At 39.6% G+C, this 27,064-nt stretch overlaps 1 protein-coding gene across 7 annotated transcripts in view; it reads left to right on the forward strand.

Annotated features, from left to right (window-relative positions):
• Window positions 1-27,064, forward strand: part of ABCA1 (ATP-binding cassette A1) — a 54,297-nt gene that overhangs the window by 25,404 nt on the left and 1,829 nt on the right. For 3 of the 7 annotated variants that reach the window (XM_028258265.2, XM_028258266.2, XM_082890848.1), the window contains 15 exons: window positions 618-828; window positions 1,882-1,965; window positions 14,826-14,867; window positions 14,963-15,059; window positions 16,051-16,178; window positions 16,267-16,371; window positions 17,407-17,553; window positions 22,815-23,078; window positions 23,188-23,308; window positions 23,814-23,893; window positions 24,006-24,113; window positions 24,523-24,673; window positions 25,277-25,413; window positions 25,510-25,584; window positions 25,655-25,958. In XM_028258265.2, the coding sequence (XP_028114066.2) occupies window positions 618-828; window positions 1,882-1,965; window positions 14,826-14,867; window positions 14,963-15,059; window positions 16,051-16,178; window positions 16,267-16,371; window positions 17,407-17,553; window positions 22,815-23,078; window positions 23,188-23,308; window positions 23,814-23,893; window positions 24,006-24,113; window positions 24,523-24,673; window positions 25,277-25,413; window positions 25,510-25,584; window positions 25,655-25,958 (2,054 nt within the window). Of the gene's footprint in view, window positions 1-617; window positions 829-1,881; window positions 1,966-14,825; window positions 14,868-14,962; window positions 15,060-16,050; window positions 16,179-16,266; window positions 16,372-17,406; window positions 17,554-22,814; window positions 23,079-23,187; window positions 23,309-23,813; window positions 23,894-24,005; window positions 24,114-24,355; window positions 24,674-25,276; window positions 25,414-25,509; window positions 25,585-25,654; window positions 25,959-27,064 lie in introns of all 7 variants that reach the window. The other 4 variants (XR_014341619.1, XR_014341620.1, XM_028258267.2 and 1 more) reach the window with 2 other exon arrangements.

Consider the following 27,064-nt stretch of genomic DNA (forward strand, 5'->3'; position numbering starts at 1 on the left):
ATGATAAATGATTAGAAAATTAATTAGCAAAAGTAGTAATTTGACTTCATATTTGTGACTAACTGGAGAATATATTTTAGGTTCATATGTTGATTATTCCTTGGAATGTCAGCTCTTATTTTGTCCTTGGTAATGAAATGTTGTTGAAATTATTCAAAAGTATTGTGTTAATTCAGATGATAGGCCTTATTTGAGCTATTTTAAATTGACAACAGCAGGAAATACATTTAAAAAAAAGGGGGATGGAATGGCGAAGACAATGATAGTCTAAAACTTTAGTTCATCAAAATAGTCCAAAAAATAGAAATGGCACATTTTTTAATCAAAATTTAAATTACAAAAGATGTTATGCAATCTTAAGCCAACTTTAAGTCTTGCTTTAGGTTCTGTTCTTAAGCTTTGTGCTGATCTAAAGCTACATCCCGAGTATGGAATGCTTTTCTAGATTTTTGTTTTAACCAGTAATTAAGCGGCTTTATTTCACTATTTAGCTTTTGAATATCTCAAATATTGTTCATTGAAATCAGAATTTCAATTGATTATTATGCATGCATGTAATATATTTTTTTTTCCGCCTACTTTGTTCAGTTTGATGCATCATGCATGCCCTTGTACAGGTACGGAGGAATTGTGATGGATAATCAAAATGACGATGGAAGTCTAGGATATACCGTGCTACACAACAGTTCTTGTCAGCATGCTGCTCCAACATATATAAACTTAATGAATTCAGCAATTCTTAGGCTTGCTACCCTTAATGAAAATATGACAATTCGAGCACGTAATCACCCTCTGCCCCAGACAAAAAGCCAGCACTTGCAACGACATGTATGTTTCTCTCATCTCAGACCCTCTTGGTGTGTTTTTTTAGTGGCATTATCAGACTTCTAAGAAGCACAGACATTGCCGTGGAAATTGGACACACTAACACGTAAATTTAAATTCGGACACTCTTGATTTTCACTGATTAAGCTTGTTACACATTTTTGATGTTCAAAAAGACCATATTTGTAAAGTTTAATTTGTAAAATTAGATCGGCAGTGATCGGTATGAACATGGTGCAATTGTGTATATGATAATTGTTGAGCTTCAAATTTCGAAATGTTTAATTTTTATTTAAAATTTTCTTGAAGTAAAAATTGTACACTCATATCAAATCCTACGTTCTTAGGATTTGGTATGCTACAATGTTTGTGATCTTGTATTGTCCATTCTTGTGTTCATGCCTCATTTTCTAATTATGTATTTAGCTCTTCGATGTGCACATAATCCAATCATAGAACGAGACACATCCTTCTCGTATATATTGGGTCCCACCCCATGTGAGACGGTTGTGTCCAATTCTATGATCAGATTTTGTGCACTTCCACTTAGAATTATTTTTTATTTATTTTAGTTTTCCTTTTAGGAATAGAAAAGAAAATGTCAAGATAATTCAATCTTCTATTTTTATGGTATTTTTAAAAGGAGTTTGTATTTTTTGTTTATTTAGTTTCATCACCTTACGTACTGTCTTTCCCATGAATGACTTTTCAACCTTTGTAAAGAGTTGTGTAGCCTGGGCCTCTATTTTTGAGATTTTGTTGACAACACAAACTCGCTGGTGTCCTGGACAGCCAAAAATGGAGAGTAGGATTTCTTTTGTTTCCTAGTTTTTAGCTAGGGATTACACATATTAGCTAAAATTGAACATTTGTTTAGTTATTTCTTTTGTTCTCTAGTTTTTAGTAAGGCATTACACATATTAGCTAAAATTGAACATTTGGTTAATGCTGGTTCTTCCCTTTGTAGAATATGTGTAATTTGCTCTGACTCTCTGTCATAATATACAATGTTAAACTCCCCATAGTGTTCATTTGTATTATCTCGTGAATTTGTAGGATTTGGATGCGTTTGCAGTTGTATTTGTTCTCAGCATTGCCTTCTCATTTATACCTGCATCGTTTGCAGTTTCTATTGTAAAGGTACACTCTTCAAGTTTCAATTCTACTAAAGATAAATAATTGAAAGCCTTTTTTATGAACTTCTTGTATTCTTTAACTGACCTGTTTGTAGTAAGCATTACTTAGAAAAATGGATGAAGTTGATCTACCCAATGATAATTGTTGGGGAATTCTGATTGCACTTGCCCTAACATTTGATTCAATTCCATATACTAGCACATGCTTCAAGAATAAAATTCAAAGATCAAAATACATGCTAGAATCACTCTCTTGAAACTAGAAACTAAAAAGCCTAGTTCATGCTTTTGAAACTTTGAAATCTGAAAACCTAGCATGTATTTCAAACTCTCTACAATAACCTAAATGTAGGCAAGCATATTCATGGATATTAGTTGAAACCCTGCCTTTTGGAGACTAAAAACACAAGAGAAAAAGATGAGATGAGGAGTTACTCCAAGCCTTTTGGAGACTAAAAACACAAGAGAGAAAGATGAGATGAGGAGTTACTCCAATTTGGGAAGAAACCTCCAAGCTTCAAGTCAACCTTCAAGGTCTCTTCAATGACCTTCCCAAGCTTCCAAGGGTCAAATATTAAGTGCATGAGAGGTGGTCCAAGTGTATAGAGGTCAACCTTGCACTATCCAAGCAAAGAGGGAATAAAATCAACAAGGGGAGGGGGGTCCTAGAAATTCTTGGGTGTGGAAGAAAAAGGGGGAGGGAATGGCTGCTTTGTAGGACTTTAAGTGCAATGAAATGCAAGGTAAATGTCCCCCAATTTCAGATTTTGTTTGTGCCCCAACCTTTTGGTCAATCGTGTTTTACAAGTGGCATATTCTTAGAGGCCAAGGAAGGGGAATGAGAGGGACTTGTCTAGTCACCTTTATACATATATAAACCATATATAACACAAACTATATGGTTACTTTTGATACTATTTCAGAAGAGACGGTGTTGATGCCGGAGCATCCGTTTGCGGAAGAGGAGGTCTAGGGTGTGTTGAGGAGTATGCCCGGGGACAAAGCCCCTGGGCCGGATGGATTTTCCATGGCTTTCTTCCAACAGTGTTGGGGGGTGGTGAAGGCGGAAGTGATGGCCGTGTTTGATCAGTTTTATCAGGAGGGACAATTTAAGAAGAGTCTTAATGCCACTTTTATTGCTTTGATTCCCAAGAAAGGTGGGGCGGAGGGTATTAGGGAGTTTCGGCCAATCAGTCTTTTTGGCATTGTCTACAAATTATTGACTAAAGTTTTGGCAAATAGACTTCGGGGTGTCTTGGAGGGGGTGGTGTCAGTCTCAGAATGTGTTTGGGGGTGGTCGCCAAATTTTGGATGCTGTGCTTGTGGCTAATGAATGTGTGGACTCGTGGGTTCGGCAAGGGAAGGCGGGGATTATTTGCAAGCTGGATATTGAGAAGGCTTATGATAATGTGAATTGGAATTTTCTGTTGTATATGCTTCAAAGGATGGGCTTTGGGGAGCGATGAAGGCAGTGGATTCAGTTTTGTATTTCCACGGTGCGATTATCAGTTTTGGTTAATGGCACTCTGTTAAAACCTATCACCTACTTCACCCACTTAAACCTACTCCACTAAACCTAACCCACTACACCACTACCACCTCACCTACTCCACTAAACCTAACCCACTACACTACTACCACCTCCACTTCACCTACTCCTTACCTACTACACACTCACCCTCTTCTATATATAGGAATCATGAATCATTGTAATAAACATCAATCAATAATACATAAATTTTTACATGGTATCAGAGCAAGGTTAAGACCTTAGTATTTCTCGCTTTACCGGCGGGCGGCAACCTCGCCTTGGCCGCCCGCCGGACCTCAACCTATTCCGCTTATTTTCTACACATACCTTGACTTCTTCAACATTTTCTTACACCCCTCCTCCGCTATGTCGGCGGCGGCACCCGCATCATCGTCTAGCCTCTATCGCCGTTCACCTCGCCTCTCACATATCCGTGGTTGTACTCTTACTCGTCGTCGTCGTTGGCGTTTCTGGCGCTGCTTTTCTGCTCGTCACTGCTGTTTTTTTTCCCGATTTGCTCTCTCTCTCTTAGCCATGGATTTGGGTGTGGGGTGTAGAGCTGTGGCTCTGTTGTTGGTAGCCATGTTTGCTGGCTTGAAGGTTCCAATGGCAGCAGTATACAAGGTTGGGGACTCCGCTGGTTGAACCATCATTGGGAATATTGATTACAAGGCCTGGGCTGCTTCCAAGACGTTTCATGTTGGAGATGTCATCATTTTCGAATACAATTTTCAATGTCACGTGTTGCAAGTGCCCCACAAAGAATACCAAGCCTGCAGAAGTGTAAGACAGTAACATGCATCTTCACATACAGCTTGGGTAATGTGTAACTATCAAAAGCACAAGCTTCTTGGACATCCCTCTCTCTCTCTCTCCATGGACCCAACATCATCATCATGCACCCACTCTATCTCCCTCTCTCTCATCTTTTCCCACTTTCAAACCCACTTTAATCATATCTCTCCTTTCTCTTAATTTATTTCATCCACGTTCTTTCACCCTTTTCTTTTATTTTAATATATATATATATATTTTATTATAATATATTTTCCCTATCCCTTGTTAGTAAGCATCACCCGTTTTCCATTATCTTATTATTATTTATTTTATATTCCACCAAAAAAAAAAAAAAAAAAAAAAAAAAAATCACACTGCTGTTTTTCTTATCACCCATCCACAAATATTTTTCTCTATTTTCTTTATCCATTATTTTCTTTTATTTTATTTTTCTTATTAAACAAAACAACACCACAAAATAACACCAACAACATTCCACAACCTTGTCATTTTATTCATATCAGGGGATCAACCCCGATCACACTTTTACATCAAAAAAAAAAAAAAAAAACCCACACAAACAAAAACAAAAACAAAACTACCACACCCACAGTGGGATTTTTCTTCTCTACTCAGCCGCCGGTCTTTTCTTCTTGCCTCCGTCCTGGGTGGTCCTTGCCGGTGTTGCCTCCGTGCTTCCTAGACCACCAAGCAAGTTGCCTCCTCCCTGCTCCTCCACTACAGCATACGGTGGACCTCCAAATCGGAACATCACGGTGGCCTTCCGCTTCAGCTCCTTGTTTTCTGTCTTTAGCACACTTATCTCTGCTCGCGCATCCTTATACATGCGTTGGAGCAGAGCCAGCTGGGAGTTTAACTGTTGCACCTCATTTGTCCTGCTCTGCAGCCGGTGCGACAGGTTTGTGACCGCAGTCATGGTTTCCACACATGACTTCAGAGTATACTGATTGGCCTCAATATCAGTTTGCACCGCCATTTTTTGCTCCACCGACCGCATCGGAAAGTTCAACGGAGCAAAATCAGAGGTGTTTGGTTGCGGTTCACTGGCCACCGCACCAGTTATTTCTCTTGTGGACTCGTTCAATTCTGGAAAGAGCGTGAGCAGACCACGGGAAGAGGAGGCCATATTCTGGGTAGCTGAACGGGAAGAAGAGGCCATGTTTTTTGGGTTGCTGAGTGTTTCAGCGAAATAGCAATTTCAGACTGATAATGTTCGGAAGGGGAGTGTTTCAAGATTTGCAGCTCTTAGAGGCAATCTCTCAGAAAAACGAATATCTCTCTCAGAAATGAAGAGTTTTTCAGAAGTTTTTTCCCAGGTTTTTTTTCTTCGCTTCTGCCTCAAGCACAGCCTCCGCATTGGTTTATATCGACACTGACGACGTGGCCGACACGCCACTCTGTCGCTCACGTGCCTCGCCGCGTCTCCGGCTCACCTTTTGATGGCTCGACGCTTTCTGTCGGGCACGACTTTTGATGAAGTGGGCGCGCCTTTTGAGGGCGCAACTTTTGATGGCACGTCTTTTTATGGATTGAGCACGCATTTTGATGGCACGTCTTTTTATGGATTGGGCACGCCTTTTGATGGCACGCCTTTTGAAAGATTGGGCACACCTTTTGAGGGTGCGACTTTTTAAGGGTCCGACAAGACTCTGTAAACTGTCCCGACATTGATTCCGGTTAGCTCCTTTATGGGTCCGACAAGACTCTGTAAACTGTCCCGACATTAATTCCGGTTAGCTCCTTTATGGGTCCGACAAGACTCTGTAAACTGTCCCGACATTGATTCCGGTTAGTTTCTACAAGGGTCCAGCAAGACTCTGTAAACTGTCACAACAACTGTCACAACATTGTCTGCTACAACGGTCCGACATGACCCCATAAACTGTCTTCTACATCGGTCTGACACCACCATACAGTGTCCTCTACAACGTTATGACACCCCCATACAGTGTCCTCTACAACGTTATGACACCACCATCCAGTGTCTTCACCAATGGTCTGACACGACCATACAGTGTCACCTATCCTCTTTTATTTTTATGTATTTTCTTGTTTTGTAACTCTCTCCAAACTCAAGTTGGTTAGTTCCTATCCCCCTTGAGTTTGCAGGGGGCTGTTAAAACCTATCACCTACTTCACCCACTTAAACCTACTCCACTAAACCTAACCCACTACACCACTACCACCTCACCTACTCCACTAAACCTAACCCACTACACCACTACCACCTCCACTTCACCTACTCCTTACCTACTACACACTCACCCTCTTCTATATATAGGAATCATGAATCATTGTAATAAACATCAATCAATAATACATAAATTTTTACACACTCCGACAGGCTTTTTTCCTACATGGAGAGGATTACGGCAAGGGGATCCTTTGTCTCCTTCATTGTTTATTATGGTGATGGCGGCTTTGAGTCGTTTATTGTCCAAAGCGGTCCAGGGGGGTTTGTTATCAGGTTTTGAGGTGGGGAAGGGGCCTGCTCCTCTGGTGGTTTCTCATCTCTTTTATGCTGATGATGCGTTTATCTTTTGTGATGCGGATGCGGATCAGATTGGGCATTTACGATGTGTGTTGGCGGTGTCAGGGCTCTGAGTTAATTTGGCAAAGTCAGAATTGATTCTTATGAGAGAGGTGGTACGACTTCTGATGTTGGTAGCTATTTTGGGGTGTAAGGTGGCTCAGTTACCAGTTTCCTATTTGGGACTTCTTTTGGGGGCTACCTTTAAGGCGAAAAGGGTGTGGGATGGGTGGTAAATAGAGTGCAGCGAAGATGGGCGGGGTGGAAGCGGTAGTATTTGTCTAAGGGAGGGCGGCTAGCATTGATTAAGAGTGTCCTCTCTAGTATTCCGACATTCTTTATGTTGTTGCATGTGATTCCTGTGGTGGTTGCTAGGCGGTTGGAATAATTGCAACGAGATGTTTTGTGGGGTGGTGGAGGGGAGGGTTTTCATTATCATTTGATGGCTTGGGATATGATTTGTACTCCTAAGGAGGGGGGGTTTGGGTGTCAGGAGGTTGGTGGGTTTTAATCTGGCTCTTTTAGGGAAATGGTTGTGGCGTTTTCCTGTGGAGAGGGAGCGGTTATGGAGGAGGGTGGTGGTGGCGAAGTGTGGGGTGGACAGAGGGGGGTGGTGTTCGAAAGGGGGTGGTCCATTCTCATGGTCGTGGTTTGTGGAAGGGTATTTGTAGACTGCCCGAACCCCACTCTGCGCGCAAGGGCGCAAATTATAGTTCTAGCTACTACAGTTCGGACTCCTGTCACGTTTCTGAATCTAATCTCACAAAGTGCAATATAAGACTGATAAATCACCAAAGAGCCCAAATCTGGCAAATCGTTTTAAAAAATCGATTTTAATCAAAAAGCGCCAAACATGGACTGCTTTGCCAGATTTCAGAGTCACCACCTAAATATTTTGTTTTGGAAAATTTAGGAAACCCTGACTCGTGCCTAAGGCCACGTGTCCATCATCACCAAAGTTTCCTCGGGTCAGGAACTTGGGTACGAGAGGGGAAGGTCCTGAAATGAGTACCCCCGCTCGCCCGATCAAAGATCGGCCTCTACTAACATGATATGTTGTTTTTGAAAACACATGTGTTCTTATGCCGGTTATTAGCTATATTACTATGTGATGCGCATAGCATACAAGTATAAACTAAATCACTCAATTTGGAACAAAACATCTCATGTTTGTTTTTCGAACATGGTTTGAAAGTGCTACTCGCAAGTAGGCTAAGACGCGGATTTGCCACCCTCAAGTGGGCTTAGAAAACAACATGATTTTGTCACTCCGCAAAGCGGGCTTAAAACGCACATTTTGATGAATTATTTCAATTCAAGCAATGAAGTCTTCATCCACAGGCATTCATGCAGTTAATTAATTAAGCAATTAACCTCATGGCAAGCATGTTATCATGGCAGTCACTTACATACATGCAAGGATGCTAAAGCATAAACACTCACAGTGTACTCCGAGCCAAAACAAAAGTTAGTTAGTAATCATGCATGATCCTAGCTATGTTAAGATGCCTAATGCAACACATGCAAAATGCAACTAAAATAGGCTCGGCTATCTAAGATGGCATATGAATGCTACACTTGATACATGAATTCAAATAGGAATTGAAATACAATGCAGTTTGAATGATGCGCCGAGCCCGGCGCATGCAAGACAAAATGAATGATGCACGCATGCAAGCATAAGTATACTAATTGAAATATGCCCTAATCTAACAACTGAAAGCGGATAAGTAAAAGGGAGAAAGACGTGCGGTTGGAAGACATTCACACACACGCACACGCACACGCACACTTATTACAACAATGTGCCCTCTCGACGGAGGGTTCGAATAATAAGCTAAGCTAAATCTAAGCTAAGCTAACAACTAATCTAATTATGCTAATTAGACTAATTATTACACAACATAAATTGAATAACTAGCTACAACTAATTACTAATAATTACAACACTTTAATTAATTAACAAATTAACTGATCATGGTAACTAACTAAGCATGTGAGGTATGTGAACTAGGCTGCCACAGCTCTGCCTTGAACAATGAAGGATGCATGCTCTCGATTGCCTCGCTCGGAAATCCATTACTATGCCCGGAATTGCCTCTGTTTGCATTTGATTTGTTCTTTGAAAAGTGCACAAACCTCCAGATTGCTTCTGCTCCAACATGGGGACCTCCTGGTGGGCTGCCGACCAGAAAAGGTGGCTGTAGACCACTTGTAGACCAGAAAAACTGGCTGTAGACCAGAAAATTTGGCTGTAGATCACTTGTAGACCAGAAAAACTGGCTGTAGACCAGAAAATTTGCCAAACTCCAGTTTTGCTGTAGCAGAGAACAACAAGTGGCATAACAGTGTATTTGCAAGATATGTGTGCACAACCACCCTCCCTATCATTTCTCAAGCTCAAGGAAGTGCGGTACTTGACTCTCGGGCCACCAACTGAGTATCGCAATGCATGATTGCCGAGAAGCCAAGTTTGCACAATTCAATGTCAATAAATGCACAAATAACACATAAGGGCCTTAACCTCTATCATGCATGATCAAGAGGGCCGGCGACAAAGAAATGAGGCACGTTTCATCACTTCAAGTATGAAACGTGCCACATTCCTTATGTTTGGATCAACACTCGATCCAAACACAATGCAACATATATAACATGATCAACCTATCAATGCTAATGGTATGCACAAGATTTCTATCATGTGAATAATGCATGCATGGTATGTTTGAAGGCTAAAGCATCAAAGCAAGTAAAGAGCATCATACAAGAGGCGTGCAATACAATGCTCAATGGACTTAAACCAAATATGGACAGACCTAAGAGGCTCCAAAACAGTGGCCACAATGCTCCAAAATGCTAGCATTAAAAGCAAGAAAATGCATGCTCATGCATTGGCCCATGAACAAGGCATAAAACACAACTCTCAAACACAATCAAAGAGTGATATGCATGAGGATATGGCAATGCTATATGCTCTAAAATCAAGTGTTAAATGATGCCAAATCACATAAACACACAAGTATAGCATGCAAGAGGCCCTAAAGCAGAAGGCTACTAAAAAGAACTACACAAGAGGCATGCAATACATGACACAAATGATTGAACCAACCATAGACAGAGCTCAAATAGGTCAAAACAAAGACCAAAACATGCTAGGATGGGAGCTCAAAAGCCTAGACAAGCATGCATACGCATTGGCCCATATGCGAGGCACAAAGGCACAACTCTTAAAAGCACTCAAAGAGTGAAAGAAGTGAGAACATGGCAATGCAATATGCTCTGAAATAACATGTTAAATGATGCCATGACAAGCAAACATCTCAAACAAAGCATGCTACAGGCATCAAAACACAAGGCTAGTCAAGCCCATAGCACTACAGCTATGCGATACATGAACCATATGGCCAAGACAACCTAAAACAGTCCTAGAGCATGTCAAATCAAGGCCGAAAACATGTTGTAGTAAAGCCAACACATGCTAGGATAATGAGCTAAAACAACAAGCATGTAAGGCTAGTAAGTGAGATTTGCTCTACAAGTACAAGATGCAAACCACAGGTGGCCAAACCAGCCAAAAACAGAGTTGTATTATGGAAAAATAAGACCCAAAACACATTGGGAAGATAGCCCAAAAGCTTAGGCATGCACGCATGCCAATTGGCTCATGATTGAGACATAAAGCATAATCCTCCAAAAGCATTGAAAGAGTGAAGTATGGGAGAGTATGACCACACTACATGCACTGAAATCATATATCAAATGATGCTAAATCATGCAAATAGCCCAAGCAATGCATGCTAGTGGACTCAAAACACCAAGCTAGTGAGCAAGATAGCACTAAGGCTATACAAAGCAAGGCATGCATGACCCAAAACACTTAAAACAGAGCTTAAGCATGGCAAAACATGAGTAAAAGCTTGCTGGAGTGGAGCCAAAAACATGCTAAAATGGAGGTCCAAAGCATGATGCATGTTAAGGCTATAGGGAGGATTGCACTACAAGGGTATGAAGCATGCAAGAGGCAATCAAACCAACCCTAGACATACCTATATCATGGAAAAACAACACCAAAAACATGCTGAGATAGAACCAAAATAGGCTAGCATGACGAATCAAAGCATTGAGCACACAAGGCTAAATTGCAAGATTACACTACAAGTGTAGAAAGCATGCATGGGGTGACTCAACCAAGCCAAAACAGAGGTATGCCATGCTGAAATAGGGCCAAAAATAGGTTGAGACTAAGCCAACACATGCTAAAATAACAAGCTCAAACATGAGGCTAACAAGGCAAGCAAAGAGGATTTACACTACAAGTGCATGAAGCATGCAACCAATGATCAAACAAGCCAAAAACAGAGTTCTGGCAGGTTTAAAAGTCACAAAAATGAGCCTAAACAAAGCCACTAAGAAGTAGAAACACATGCTCTTTCGGTTGGCCATCAACACATGCAAGCAAGACAAGAGGAGAGGGGACCACTCCTTCCTATTTTGGCCCTCAAAACAAGTTTTCTACCACTGAAATTCCTTTGGAATTCAGTGGTTTTAAGGCCAAAAAGAAGTTGTTTCAAAAGCTTGAAAGATAGCTCAAAAGGCTTTACAAGCCAAGGAGCAAAAGGGAGGAAACACCCCCTAGCCAAACAAGGCACAAAACAACACTTTTATACAGTTTTTAACAGTTCAAAACCAGCCCCAAAATAGTCCAAAACAATGGAAAAAGGATGGTGAAGCAAACATGCAAAATAAGCTAAAAAAGAGAGAGCTCTTACCCTTGAAGCACGGCTGCAAAACAGGTCCAAATTCTGAGCTAAAACCACCTTAGGAGCTCCAAATGATTCTCAAAGAACCTCAGCCCAATGGTGGTTAAGTTTGATCAAGGGTCTCTTTGCAAAAGTATAGAGGATTCTAAGCTTAAGGCTCAAAACAAGAAGAGAGAGAGGCTTCTAAAGGGAGGGGCTGGAATTTTTGCTCTTTTCTAGAGAGAGAGACTTTAGAGAGAGAGGCTCCCTAAACTTTCCAACCCTTCAACGTGATGAGATATAGCTCAATATATAGCAATATATGAACATTGGTCGAAATATCTCAATTCAGAAATATCCAGGACAGTCTAGAACAGCTGGAGCAAAATATCTGCAGATTCTGGGCTTTCTGGAAATTTCTGGTCGACTGACCACCTCAACTGGTTGACCGACCACTTTTTCTGGTTTGCAAGGATCATTTTTGGTCGGCATATGGTCGGCATGCTCCATTTGTGGTCGGCACACTCCCTTAGTGGTTTGCAGCAAAAATTAGTCCTGGTCCCCGACTTGAAGCAAGCATTACTCCTTCATCTGGATGCCTTTTTAGGCTATTCTTAAGCCTAAACTGAAGCCCCGGAAGTAAGCTTTCCAATGGTGGCAGCCTTGCATCAAAATTTGAAGTGTGCTAAGAGATATCTCTCTTTTAGTGAAGACTACTCAGTTTCGGTCCAACCGGATTGATGCCTAATTTCAATCAGCTATATCTCCCTCATCCGGACACGGCTTTAGGAGATTCTTAAGTGAAAAATGAAGCCCCGAAAGTAAGCTTTCCAACGGTGGTGGCCTCATGGCTGAAATCCAAGTATTCAAAAGGATAGGCCTGATTTAGCGAGGGATGCTCGACTCTCTCTTAACGGTTCATGCCCATATTCTTCCCCAACTTGGTTTCTTCCCTCTTTTTCTCTTTTCTTCAACTCCAAACCCCTAAACAAGGTGTTTTGAAAGATTTTTCAAAGATTTCATCTCTCTTTCATTCATTTCTACTTTGTCCTTACTCGGTTTACCGAAAAGCGCAACGTTTAACGAAATGTGAGCGTCGGAACATCGTAGGAACATTTTTCAAAAACTATTTTGAAAGAGAGGGTTTCAAGGTCTAAAATCTATTCAAAATAGTTTTGGTCCAAAAAAGGGGTGTGAGGTTTGGATTTGACGTTCTCCTTGCCAAAGAAATCGACCCTTTGCATAGCATAGCCTGCATCACTAAGTAAGCAATCAGTAGTGCCCAAGTCTTAAGGGCAGTCAAAAATGGGGTGTCTACAGTATTTGATTGGGGTGGATGGAGTTTTGGGATAGGACCCGGATTAAGGTGGGGGTGGGGGTGGGGGATAGGACTCGCTTTTGACAGGATCGGTGGTGTAGCAAGGTGCCTTTGGCGAGCATGTTTCCTATGGTTTATGCTATTGTTGTAAATGAGGAGGAGCTGGTGGCATCTGTTGGAGTTAGGCAGAGGCAGATGTTTGTTTGGAATGTTCACTTTCGTCGTGATGTGCAAGATTGGGAATTGGACCAACTGGTGGACTTGCTGGGCTTTTTATTTAGTGTGAAAGATGGGAGGGATAGGGAGGACTCCTTGGTGTGGGATTGTTCGAGATCTAAAGGGGTGTTTTCAGTGTTTTCTTTTTATGGTATGCTTGAGGGGAGGAGTGGGGTAGTGTTTCCTTGGAAGAGCATTTGGGCGACGGGTTCACCATCTAAGGTGGCTTTCTTTGTTTGGACAGCTGCTTTGGGAAAGATTTTGACTATTGATAACTTGAGCCGGCGGGGGCATGTTCTAGCAAACTGGTGTTGCACGTGCTGTAGAGATGGGAAAATGGTGGATCACTTGCTTTTACATTGCCCAGTTGGGTCTCGACTTTGGAATTCTATTGTGGCTTTGTTTGGGTGCAACCGGGGTTGATGTTGGGTGTGATACAAAGTTGGGGTGGGGCTGGGGTGGGGAAGTGGCGTTGGAAGGCTTGGGTTCTTACTTCCCATTGTTTTCTTTGATTGGTGTGGCTGGAGCGAAATAGGCGTGTTTTTCAGAATGAGTGCCATTTCGTTTTATGGTTAGAGAGTCAGTTGTTGATGGTACTGCATAGTTGGGTTACGAGTTCGGTTGATCCAAGTGATTTGGTTTTTATAGATTTTGTGGAGGATTTGCTTAGATAGTTTTGTTTGGCCCTTTGTGGGTGGTTTTTGTATTTTTTGCATCATCTTGATGCTTTTCTAATAAAGTCCATTTATTTATCAAAAAAAAAATATATATAACACAAACTATCTTGGCCAAAGGCCTCTTTGGCCGTCCACGTGTGGGAGAAAAATGGGGAAACCTTAGTCAGTCCTTTTTCAAAACAAAAGGTGAAATTTTTGGGGGAAAACTTAGGTTGCGTTTGGTAAAGTTTTAGAATTATGATTTGAGAATAAAGTTGTATTTTGAGTTTGTGAGTTTTGAAATTATAATTTGAGTGTGGAAAATTTGTTTGGTTAAGAGTTTTGAATTGAGTTTGAAATAATTGATGTGACATATGATATTTGATTAAAAAACTTACAACTCATAACCAAACCCACAACCCAAAATTCTATTCAAAAGTCATAAAAAATTTAAAAAAATTCGGAAATTATTTTTTATTTAATATATAAAAAATAATAGGAGCCAATTGCCAAAAAAAAAAATAAAATTTGCATTGTTCTGGTCAATCGACCGGACGTCCAAGAGGACGACTGGTTAGGCCAAATTTCAAAATTCAAATATTGCCTGAAACGAGTTTTCAAAAGTGGTGTGGAATTAATTTTTAAAGTTATAACCAAACATCATACTCAAATATGGGTGTGGAGTCTTGATTTGAACTCCACACCAAACCCAGCCTTGGGGTTTTGCTTGGGTTCCAACCAAACTAGTTAGAAAATAATGAGGGCTTACTTTACATGTAATTAAAGCTAACAAGATTGATTAGGAAGGTCTCAACATGTAATTTAACAAAAAAGAAATTAATCTAGCTCGGAATATAATAATACAATTAATTAGTTATTAATTGATAAACCATTTTCTAATTGTTTTGGTGGCATGTGTATATTGAACTGGAGTTCTCGCTCCTAGGCAAGTACCATAGGAGAAAGCCTAGTATGTATATACAATTGTGTAATTTACTTTGTATATTGCGGTGTTGGCAAATAGTCATATTAGGATATTGATGTGAAGAATGTAATCATTTAATTTGTTGATGCAGGAGCGTGAAGTAAAAGCTAAGCACCAACAGTTGATTAGTGGAGTGAGTTTGTTCTTCCAAGAGAAAAATGGTTTCTTCATTTGTTTGATAAATTTTGTATTGGTAATATTTCTTTATAAGTGATTGATTCTACACAGGTATCTATATGGTCATACTGGGCTTCGACATACATATGGGACTGCGTCAGCTTCTTAATTCCTACATCTCTTGCAATAGTTCTCTTTTACATCTTTGGTACGTCATTAGATTTTAGTTTCTAATTACCTAGGGTAAGTTTTGATTTATTTTGGCTTATTTCGATTTTAACTTAAATCTAGATCATTTGCACATTTTATTGTATATCATGCCCAATAGAAATTTTTAATAATAATGATGTAGTAAAATAAACGTCACTATCAACAAAAATGAGTCTTATGCTTAGGTGCCATTAGCTTTGTCTGTTAAGTGTCCGACTAGTTGGAAGTGTCCTATTAGTTGTGGTTGTTAATAGTCTTAGTCTATAAACAGATGATGTAATCTCAATTGTCATTGATTTTAATTGAAGAATATAGAAATTGATTGAGCCAAGTGCTCTGGTTTTCTCTCTAACCCTAGGGTTACCCCTAGGTTGGGGTTTTGTTCTCTCTCTTGATACTTGAATCTGATTACTATTTTATTTGCATTATTTAGATCAGAGCTTTAGATCTAACCCTAATTCCTTCCTAATTTGAATTTGAAAGATCACCAATCAAAGCTTTAGATTTGAAAGATCACCAATCAGGCTTCAGATCTAACCCTAATTCTTTTCTAATTATATTGAGGATGCTTAAAGTGAACTGATCTACCACCTGATATGTGTTAATTTTCCAATCTTTCTAATGTTTCATTTTTTTTGGCGTACTTTTTTAGCATAGTTGTTGATAATCCACGGCTATATCATATTTTGAAATTTGGACAATTATATCCACATCATAAAGCTATGGATCTGAACAATTATGTCTACATAGCCACAAAGCTTCTTAAAATTACAATTTTGGGTGTAAGCAAGATTTTCAATCCCTCTTTTGAACTTCAAATTACAAGGAAATGGAATCCACATGCCTTTGTCCTCATGTTGTTGACTCTTTTCTTTATTACATTTTCATGGTAAATGAATCTTATTATTTTTTTTAAGGCTTGGTTTGGTTTGGTTTCTTGTTATTTTATTTTCTAACCTCTGAACAAACGAATTTGATTTGCTTTGTAGATCTGGATCAGTTTATTGGAATGGGTTCTTTCTTACCAACAATCATCATATTTTTGGAATATGGACTTGCAATTGCATCATCAACGTATTGCCTCACGTTTTTCTTTTCTGAACACACAATGGCACAGGTATGGCTACATCTCTTCCTTAGTTCTGACTTCTTTTGCATTAAGAAGTCCTTTTGTGTCAATGATGATATTTCTACTCCACATACAGAATGTGGTCCTCTTGGTTCACTTTTTCACTGGGCTCATTCTTATGGCTGTATCATTTATTATGGGGCTTGTGGATACAACTGCAGGTGCAAATTCTTTTTTGAAGGTTGGTATACTTTTTGTCGTTTCACTTTGTAAGAATTACTAAATACAGCGACCATTCTAGGAAACTCTGCAAGTTTTGCATTTCTTATGAATTTTTCTTCTTATTTTTAAAAAAATAAAGTTAGGATTGGTCACACTTCAGACATTTTGGGGCACGGATTTTTTCTTTTTTGCTTCAATTGTCATCACTTATAAACACATCAAGCATATTGCATGTTTGAAGAAAATAACTAGGGAACCAATTTTAAAATATTGATTTACCTATTATCCCTTCCTCCTTTTGGCTTTTTAATTTTGGGAACCCTGAGCCTAAAACTTCCAATTTGCTTGTAAATAGAGATTTTTAAAATAGAAGAATACTAGGGCTTTTGTTCACACTTTTTTCCAATATATAGAATGTGAAAAATATGTCTTACTATTTTTCAATATAATATAAATGCATTTGTAACATAAAAATAAAATAGTTAATAACCTCGACCTTACGTTACGGAAAACCCTAAGATTCTAAGAGCTAACTGGCCTTTAGGAGCTTGTCAAATTCCACCTAATGTAGTGACTCACATTCAACAACTATGTGTCTTCCTTCTCATCTCCTCCCTTGGAATTTCATTCTTCATTCCCACGTAGCTGCCCTTCCTTGACAGGAGGGCTTGGAGCAAGCAAAGTCTTACGTTATATACTACGATATTTGATAGCGTAGAGAGGGAGTAAGCACACAATGAAATAACAGGAGAGTCACATTTCTTAATAATGCACAAAAGCCCTATAGCCCTTTAGACTGAGGCATGACCAGAGGATCTTATAGCGTTGGAATGAGTCGAGGACAAGATGTGGTGTCCAGTATTTTAATCGTAGCGGCATTATTTTGGTGGTCATCCTACCTTGTATTACTCGGAGCATTTGGATCATAAGTTTTACAATGTGCAATAATTTTCATGTAATAACTTTCAATTAACATTTGTTCTTGGATATACTGCATGAGTGCAAGCTGATGTGACAAAGTTATCTTTTCTGGCATTTGTCATGAACTTTTCAGAACTTCTTCAGATTATCACCAGGATTTTGCTTTGCTGATGGATTAGCTTCACTGGCTCTTTTACGGCAAGGGATGAAGGATGGATCTGGTGATGAGGTTTTTGACTGGAATGTTACTGGTGCTTCTATTTGTTACTTGGCAGCCGAGGTTCTTGTCTGATCCCAGCCTTCTACATGATATTTTCTATTGTTCTGTACAACTGCTGGTGGTGCTAAGTTTCTAAAAGATAGGTTTGCTGGGAGAAGTTTGCTGCCTATTAGACTTGTGACATTTAGAATTGTATTTTTAATCTGCATATTTATTATTCTGGTGATCAAACTTTCTACTTTTGCCTGTCAGAACAGTTATTGTTTAGGTGGTAACCATGTGATATTGTGTTGAAAACTTTTCAACCTGTTTTTTAATGGTCAGTTAGTTGTGTGCATAGCTGGTTTTCCTTCTTGTGGTAGAAGTATGAAATTATAAATTGTTGTATTGCTTGGTGCGTCTTTTCAGAAAACATAAGAAAGCAAAGAGAACCTAGTTAATGTTGTCTACCGATGTGTTGGAAACCTTCTGTAAAAATTTATGTATTATTGATTGATATTGATATCTGATTGTTATTTGATTGATATTGTGTTATGTATTACAACTCCTATATATAGAAGAGAAGGTGGTAGTAGGTGTAGTGTAGTGGAGGTGGTAGGTGAAGTGGGTGAGGTTTAGTGGAGTAGGTGAGGTGGTAGTGGTGGTAGGTTTATGGTAAATTCTAACAGCCCCCCGCAAACTCAAGGAGGATAGAAACTAACCAACTTGAGTTTGAAGAGAGGAACAAAATAATAAAATACATAAAAATAAAAAAAGGATAGGAGACACTGTATGGTCGTGTCAGACCGTTGGTGAAGACACTGGATGGTGGTGTCATAACGTTGTAGAGGACATTGTATGGTGGTGTCATAATGGTGTAGAGGACACTGGATGGCGGTGTCAGACCGCTGTAGAAGACAGTTTATGGGGTCATGTCGGACCGTTGTAGCAGACAATGCTGTGACAGTTGTTGTGACAGTTTACGGAGTCTTGTTGGACCCTTGTAGAAACTAACCGGAATCAATGTCGGGACAGTTTACAGAGTCTTGTCGGACCCATAAAGGAGCTAACCGGAATCAATGTCGGGACAGTTTACAGAGTCTTGTCGGACCCTTGTAGAAACTAACCGGAATCTATGTCGGGACAGTTTACAGAGTCTTGTCGGACCCTTGTAGAAACTAACCGGAATCTATGTCGGGACAGTTTACAGAGTCTTGTCGGACCCTTGTAGAAACTAACCGGAATCTATGTCGGGACAGTTTACAGAGTCTTGTCGGACCCTTGTAAAAAATCGCATCCTCAAAAGGTGCGCTCAATTTTTTAAAAAGGCGTGCCATCAAAAGGCGTGCCCAATTTATCAAAAAATGCGCCGGACATGATGGCGAGGCACGTGAGTGTCTTGGTTGGCGTGCCCGTTTGTCGTTTGGCGTTAAGAGGCGCGCGATGCGCGTGGCTGCCTCGGCTATAAGACAGAGGCTGAGGCTGAGGCAAAAACACCTGTGAGAGATATTCTGAGAGAGATTTCTGAGAGAGATTCTGTATAACACTCTGTTGCCCAGAAAATGGCTTCGTCTTCGTCTTCCCGTGGACTGCTCACCCTCTTTCCCGACCTCAACGAGTCAACAAGAGAGAGAACTGGTGCGGTGGCACTGGAACCTCAACCAAGCGCCCCGGAGTTTGCTCCGTTGAACTTTCCGATGCGGTCGGTGGAGCAAAGAATGGCAGTGCAGTCGGATGTAGAGGCCAATCAGTATACTCTGAAGGCATGTGTGGAAAGCATGACGGCGGTCACAAACTTGTCGAACCGGCTGCAGAGTAGGACAAATGAGGTGCAGCATTTAAACTCCCAGCTGGCTCTGCTCCAACGCATGTATAAGGATGCGCGAGCAGAGATAAGCGTGCTAAGGGCAGAAAACAAGGAGCTGAAGCGGAAGGCCACCGTGATGTTCCGATTTGGAGGGCCGCCATATGCTGCAGTGGAGGAGTATGGGGGAGTGAACGTGCTCGGCGGCGTGGAAAACACGGAGGCAGCACCGGCAAGGGCTGTCCAGGACGGAGGCAAGAAGAAGAGACCTGCAGCAGAGTAGAGAAGAAAAATCCCACTGTGGGTGTGGGTGTTGTGTTTGTTTTGTTTGTTTGTTTGTTTGTTTTTTTTTTTTTTTTTTTTTTTTTTTTTTTTTTTTTTTTTTTTTTTTGGTGTGGTTGTAAAATGGTGATCAGGGTGAGCCCCAACATGAATAAAATGAGTGTGGTAGCAGTTCTTCTTCTTCTGCTGTTTTTTGGTGTTTTGTTTTTGTGCCATCAACATGAATAAAATGATTTTGATTTTGATTTTTTTTTTTTTTTTTTTTTTTTTTTTTTAATGTAAAAAATAAATAAATAAATAAATAAGATAAAAGAAAGAAAGTGGAGTGTATTGAGTGGTGTCTGCCAGCTGGGGTAGGAGCACATGCATAAAGAATTATACAGATAGATATATATAGATAAAAGATAAAGAGGGTTTGGTCGGTTGATTAAAAAAGAATGTGTGGGTTTGATTATTAGAGAGAGAGAATGACAGTGTAGAATAAAAAAGTTGATAAAAAATTGGAGGAAGTGGGTTGAATAAAAAAAGGAATGTGACTGTGAAAGGGGAAAGAGGCGAGAGATGAAAGTGCATTGGTGAGTGGGATCACGTGAGTGGTGTAAGGTTAGTACTCCTTCCCGTTATCAATTCTGGTGGTCTGACCCCCAGCATCGATCAATGCAGAAGTGACTACCAGTGCTGCTCCTGCTGAAATTGCTGTTGAAATGCTTCTTCCTTTGTAACCATGCTTCTTCCCGTTATCAATTCTGTAGTCCTCTTTTTTTTTTTTTCACTCACTCCCCGATCTCCAATCGTCTCCTACACAGATCAATTTTTTGCATCTGTCTCTGGATCAAAGGAGATCTATGGATCCTTCAGAACTTAGGTATTTGGAAGATGATGATACCCCAATGATGAAAACGATCAAGGGTGCAACCACTGGAGCTGTTGATGGTATCGTTGCTGGTGGATCGTCGGTGACATGAAAGAGAAACTTGCGTATGTTGCCCTTGATTATGAGCAGGAGTTGGAAACTGCCAAGAGCAGCTCTTCAGTGGAGAAAAGCTATGAATTGCCAGATGGGCAAGTGATCACTATTGGGCAAGTGATCACTATTGGAGGCTCAATCCTAGCTTCTCTCAGCACCTTCCAGCTGATGTGGATATCCAAGGGTGAATATGACGAATCTGGTCCAGCTATCGTTCACCGGAAGTGCTTTTGAGCTAGGTGAATACGTGATTGGTGATCAAGCACTTGGTAGCAAAAGAATACACCAAGATGGTGGTAGTGAATCGAACGGAGGAGAGAGTGGCTGCAATCCGTAAGGAGTGAAGGTATGTGTAAAAAATTCCAGCGGGCAGCGAAGGCAAGGTTGCCGGCCGGCTGCCCGCCGGTGAGAAAAAAAAAATACAAGCCTAAATCTTATTGCTCTGATACCATGTAAAAATTTATGTATTATTGATTGATATTGATATCTGATTGTTATTTGATTGATATTGTGTTATGTATTACAACTCCTATATATAGAAGAGAAGGTGGTAGTAGGTGTAGTGTAGTGGAGGTGGTAGGTGAAGTGGGTGAGGTTTAGTGGAGTAGGTGAGGTGGTAGTGGTGGTAGGTTTATGGTAAATTCTAACACCTTCTAATAACATTTAGTCTGATTTGTTGGGTAATTTTGTGTGAGTCTATTAGGAATCTAAATTAGGTGTACTTTATGCTTTGTTGTACACTTTCATCACTCGCTGACTTCTTTTGATCTGCATGATATTTCCTGGTATGTTCTATCTTTTGTGTCACTGGTGTGTCTCTTGGGTGTCCCCTAAAAACAAATTAATTAAATAAAGGTACACACCATGTTGCGTGTCCCATACATGTCCCCGTGTCTGACACCCCTACAACACTTGTTTTGAAGTATCGGTGCTTCATAGTTGAGGAGAAGATTGAGATAGTTTTTAATTGTGATGCAGTCCAAGGATTATCCTGAGCATATGTTGTCCAAAAATAAGTAGTTGTTGAAGGAAGTGGTTGCAACGAGTAGACGATTTTGAGGAAGGGATGGTAAGTGTTAAAGAAGGCATGGCTGATTTAGTCCCGATGTAAGATATGGAAGGTGTTATTGATCGTGGAGTTTATGTCGAAGTGGTTTAAGCTAAAGGGATGGATTTTTCTGCTGATGTCGGTCAGTAATGGTAAGAAGAAAAAGGGTTGGACTGAGCATGGTCCAAGTGTGCTTATTTGTTCTGGGTTGGACATTAATAGTTGTAGTTCGTTATTTTGGACCCGATTCCTTTGGCGATGTGGATAATGTGTATGTCATCAATAAAAGGCCTTTGGTTGAATTCTCCTTTGATTTTGATGCTAATGGATTATTAATTTTTAATAAATTGATTGACTTAAATGACAATTTTGAGGAATTTATTTTAAAAAATGATAATGCTGATTCCCTTAGTCATGATTAGATTGAACAAGTGGTTACAAAGGAGATTGAGTTGGCTGGTGGAGATAAGGTTATTTATCCAGTGAAGCAGGAGATTGGTGAGAGGTAGAAGATTACAAAGAAGTTGAAGTTTATTGTCCTCCAGGAAGGATAAGGAGGCTTCGTTGCTGAGTGAGCTGTGGTAGTCATTTGAAGAGGGGATGAAGTTTGGACAAGAGTGATGTTTAAGGTTATTGATGGAAGCTTGGGTGGGAATAGTAAGGTTTCCAAGAAGCCTGTTAGCGTCTTCTTTGTCTTTATGGGAGATTTTAGGAGAAAGCTCAAGGAATAGCATCCGGATGTCACTTCAGCTGTGGTTATCTTATCTTTGTCTTCAATGGGGCATCATGTGTAGAAGGGGTGAGTAATCTTTGGATCATCTTTTCTTACACTGCCCTGTGGCTTTGAGGTTATGAAATCGATTCTTTCTTTTAGTTAATTCACTGTGGGTGGCTCCAGCAGCAAGTATTCACATGCTTTCATTTTGAAATTGGGGTTGCTCTTGTTCAGTTGAATTATTGTACCCCGTGACAACCAGTATGCTTTACTGATAATGAAATTAATACAACATAAATATGATAAATATGTCATGGAATTGTCACGCTTCATTTTACTTGTAGGCAACATTCAACTGTAGCACTGTATATACACATAACCGTCTCAGCTGGTTTTGCTAAATAACTAGTGCTGCAATTTATATCCTTTACTTTGTTTTGTCTGTGTAAAGAATAGAAATTTTCATTTGAAATTTTAAATGAAACTTGGGTTTACTCATTCATATCAATTATTGTATCCGTGACAGGGAATTGTTTTTTTTCTTATAACGCTTGGTCTTGAACTTGTGCCTCTTCACAAAATAACTCTAGTCACTCTTAAAGGCTGCTGGGAAAGTATGAAAAAGATCTTCCAAAGAACTTCCAGTAGTTATACGGAACCTCTTTTGGAATCATCCTCAACATATGTTGCTATTGACCCTGACGAAGATGTAGATGTTCAAGCAGAAAGAAATAGGGTACTTTCTGATTCCACAGACAATGCGATTATCTACTTGCGTAATCTTTGGAAGGTACTCTTTTTTTTTCCATATAATATTTTTTTCTTTGTATTTTCTTTGCAATCAACCACGATGTGCGAATCCATTTTCATTCTAACTCAATATATATCATCAATTCTAGGTCTACCATGGTACAAAAGTTGCTGTTCGTTCATTGACTTTTTCAGTTCAAGAAGGAGAATGTTTTGGTTTTCTAGGAACAAACGGAGCAGGGAAAACTACAACCCTTTCCATGCTATCTGGTATGTAGCTAATTGGCCCATGAACTTTAGTTTCTAAAAACAAGATATCTGTATCGTAGATGTATGCTCTTTTGCCTGCTGTGCTTCATTCAGGATAAGTTTCTTTAATACATTAATGAAAGAGAGCATCTTTTCACATAAATATGAGCTACAAATTATGTTTTCTTTGTTTTCATAGCAACTATTCACTTTCATTCATCACTCATAGATGTTGCATACCAGTTCTAAGGGTTTATGGAGTTATTGTTGTTCCTTTGTGGGGCCATTTTAGCTGATGTACTGATTTACCTCACTGTAAAAGCTCACAGGATCTTAGCAAAAGTAGACTAATTAGTATTACTATTATACAAGGAGAAATATTACTCATTTTGCAATTCAAAGCATGAATGTCCATTGACCATATGTGCTTTTGCCAACAACATCAAAGTGTTTCTTAATTTGGAATAATTTTGACTGGTTGTGGAAAGATCGATTTTCTTCTTTTGACCAAATAATTGTCACACAGGAGAAGAACGACCGAGTGATGGAACCGCTTTTATATTTGGCAAAGACATAAGTTCAAACCCCAAAGCTGCCCGTCGACATGTATGTCTTGCTTCTTGATCTACATTCTTTTATTATTGGATGCTGACTACTTATTCAAAAAATATTTACGGATGGCCCTTGAATAATTTACTTTATTCTCTTTATGGGTCAGATTGGCTACTGTCCACAGTTTGATGCTCTGCTTGAATTTCTAACCGTTCGAGAGCATCTTGAGCTCTATGCAAGAATAAAAGGAGTCCCAGACTACAAACTTGAAGATGTATGTGTATTTTTACAGTTATGTTGACTATTCTTTGTATTTATATCGTTAGCAGCTTGCTAGTTCGGTAAAATTTTCTACATTTAAAAAGAATTTAGTGGATTGACAATCAGTTTCTATTTGCTTTGTGAGGGTTTGGTTGTAAAGGAATGACGTATCTTTCTGGGTTCACTTCTCACAGTTAAACGTTTGGTTTATTTTTTATCTTTAGCTTTTTATTTTTCCTTTTTTTGGACAAACAGATCCATAATAAACAATTTTTGTTCGAGTTAAATTCAAGTTTTCCTTCTAGTCAAGTTCACAGCACAACAAAACAAGATGAGTGTTTCTTTGGGTGGAAAATCATCTACATGTTAAACTAAATCTACCACTCATGTGTATTGCTAATGCAAGTGCCCGTAATGTACAGGTGGTTATGGAGAAGATAGTGGAATTTGACTTGTTGAAGCATGCCAATAAACCTTCATTTTCTCTTAGTGGGGGCAACAAGCGCAAATTGTCTGTTGCAATTGCAATGATTGGAGATCCTCCAATAGTCATTCTTGATGAGCCATCCACAGGTGATTACTCTAATCTTCGTTCATGTATAAAATATTGGTTCCCTTTTTGGACTACAGTGAATCTGCACATGTAACACCAAGTAAAGAATGACTTGTTCAATTTTATGTTTCTAACTAACAATGTTCTGCATCATACTCTGCATAAAAGCTGTAACTTAATGTGTATATTTAGATTCATAGTCATAATATTGTCTCCCCTTGAAAGGAGGTGATCTTGCCACACCCTCCAGTGAAGCTTCCACTGACAGCTTCAGTCCCCTCTCTCTCTCTCTTTCTCACACACACACACACACACACACACACACACACACACTATTGTTCCCATGCAAGTGTTATTTTTGTGCCATAAAGGAGATTGACCAATAATTGACAAATGTATTCTTGGATTATTTGTTTGAATAAATGAATCCAAATATTGACAAATGTGCTTTTAAAGTGTATGTTTTAAATCTTTTAGTTAAAAAATAGTTACTCACCTCATACGTACTATTGCCTGAGACAATAAGTACTTCCATCTTCTTTTCACCGGAGTGCGCTATACCTGAGGACATGCATACTTATCTTCTAAGTTCTCAATTATGTCGTTCATTTAATTATTTTTAGGTATGGATCCTATTGCCAAACGATTTATGTGGGAAGTAATATCCCGGCTATCAACCAGACGAGGAAAGACTGCAGTTATTCTAACTACTCACAGCATGAATGAAGCTCAAGCACTATGCACCCGGATCGGAATAATGGTATCATTTGGTGGCATTTGCTTGATGCTGGAAGTCTGGAATATTTAAACATAAAACTTTAATTTGAAAATTGTTCTTCCTCTTTTGTATGTGAAGGTTGGAGGCCAGTTAAGATGCATTGGAAGTCCTCAACATCTGAAAACACGTTTTGGGAATCATCTTGAGCTTGAGGTATTTCACAACTATTATCAGCATTATATATGAGAACAACTAGGTCATGTTTTTTGTTCCCTGTTTTCAGGTTAAACCAACTGAAGTTAGCTCAATGGATCTGGAAAATTTGTGCCGGTTGATTCAAGAAAGGCTGTTTGACATTCCTTCTCATCCAAGGAGCTTACTCAGTGACCTTGAAGTTTGCATAGGGGGCACTGACTCCATAACATCAGAAAATGCATCAGTGGCAGAGATTAGCTTGACAGAGGATATGATAGTCATAATTGGGCAATGGCTTGGCAATGAAGAAAGGATAAAGATACTTTTATCTTCAACAGACCTTTCTGCTGGGGTTTTTGGTGAGCAATTATCGGAGCAGTTGGTCCGCGATGGTATGCCAATCCTTAGCTGCTTTTTGTTCTTGTTCTTCATTGCAAATTTACTCTCATGGAAATTATTTTTTTGAACCTGCTACATTTTTACTTTCACACAAACAAAGGACTGTTCTTTTAGTGCTTCCTTCTGTATGCCTATCCTAGATATTTAATTCACTGATGAGTTGGGTATCTTAGGATCAAGGCATCTAGTTCTTGGCATATGAATGGATTTCCGATGCATTTTTCAAACTGTTCAATGCTGCCGGACATGCAGGGTTATACTTAGATAAAATACAACTCAACATGCCTGTGTCCCAATTACTTACTATGTCCTCAATTGAGGCAACATGGAACCTTTTCTTCTAGTTGCGTCTACCAAAAGCCATTTCCTTAGTTAAGTCTATGGCAATCAAGTCCTTTCTTACCGCTTCAATGCAATGCGACTCACGACCCTCAAAACATTTGATCATTTAGGCTGCAACAACAGCAGAGGCTGTTGGGGTTCAGGTCATGATGCCTCTTCTGCATAGAAGAAAAGGATGGATAGACCCCTTTTACTCTCTGTCATCACTTAAGCTACCATCTTGTGCTTGATCGTCAAAAGAAGGCCTTTCTATTAAGTATTATCTCAAGGTCAAACTCATCTTCTCCATCTGACCCTTCCCATGCCTGCCATTGTAGAACATTTAACCACCCAATGCACCTTTCTATCATTGATCACATGTTAAGGGGCACCAATTGCTATCATGCTCTTGGGAGTTTTAACTGGTGTCTTCATCGTTGGTTCATCTTCAGAAAATTGGATTCTCTCTTCTAATTAGAGAAATTCCTCTACCTAGCCTGCCAAAAGCAAAGCGGTGGACTGAAACTTCTTCTTGTTAACAGTTAACAACCAGCTACTTTTGAGCTTCAAAATTATTTATACATACTAGTGTCACCTAAGGAATTATGGTATACTTCAATCTTACCCTGAGATCCTAGTCATGGAGATAAAGGGACCTCTCAAGGTGACAACTGGACTTAAGTAATACAGATAGTATTTCATTATGATTGGTAGTATTTCATTACAGATACTGTTTTCTTTGAATTGTTTCCCAATTTTGGGTTATTTGGTTACTTCA

Source organism: Camellia sinensis, chromosome 10 (genome assembly GCF_055761805.1).
Source record: "Camellia sinensis isolate YWXY chromosome 10, ASM5576180v1, whole genome shotgun sequence".
Taxonomy (NCBI): Eukaryota; Viridiplantae; Streptophyta; class Magnoliopsida; order Ericales; family Theaceae; genus Camellia; species Camellia sinensis.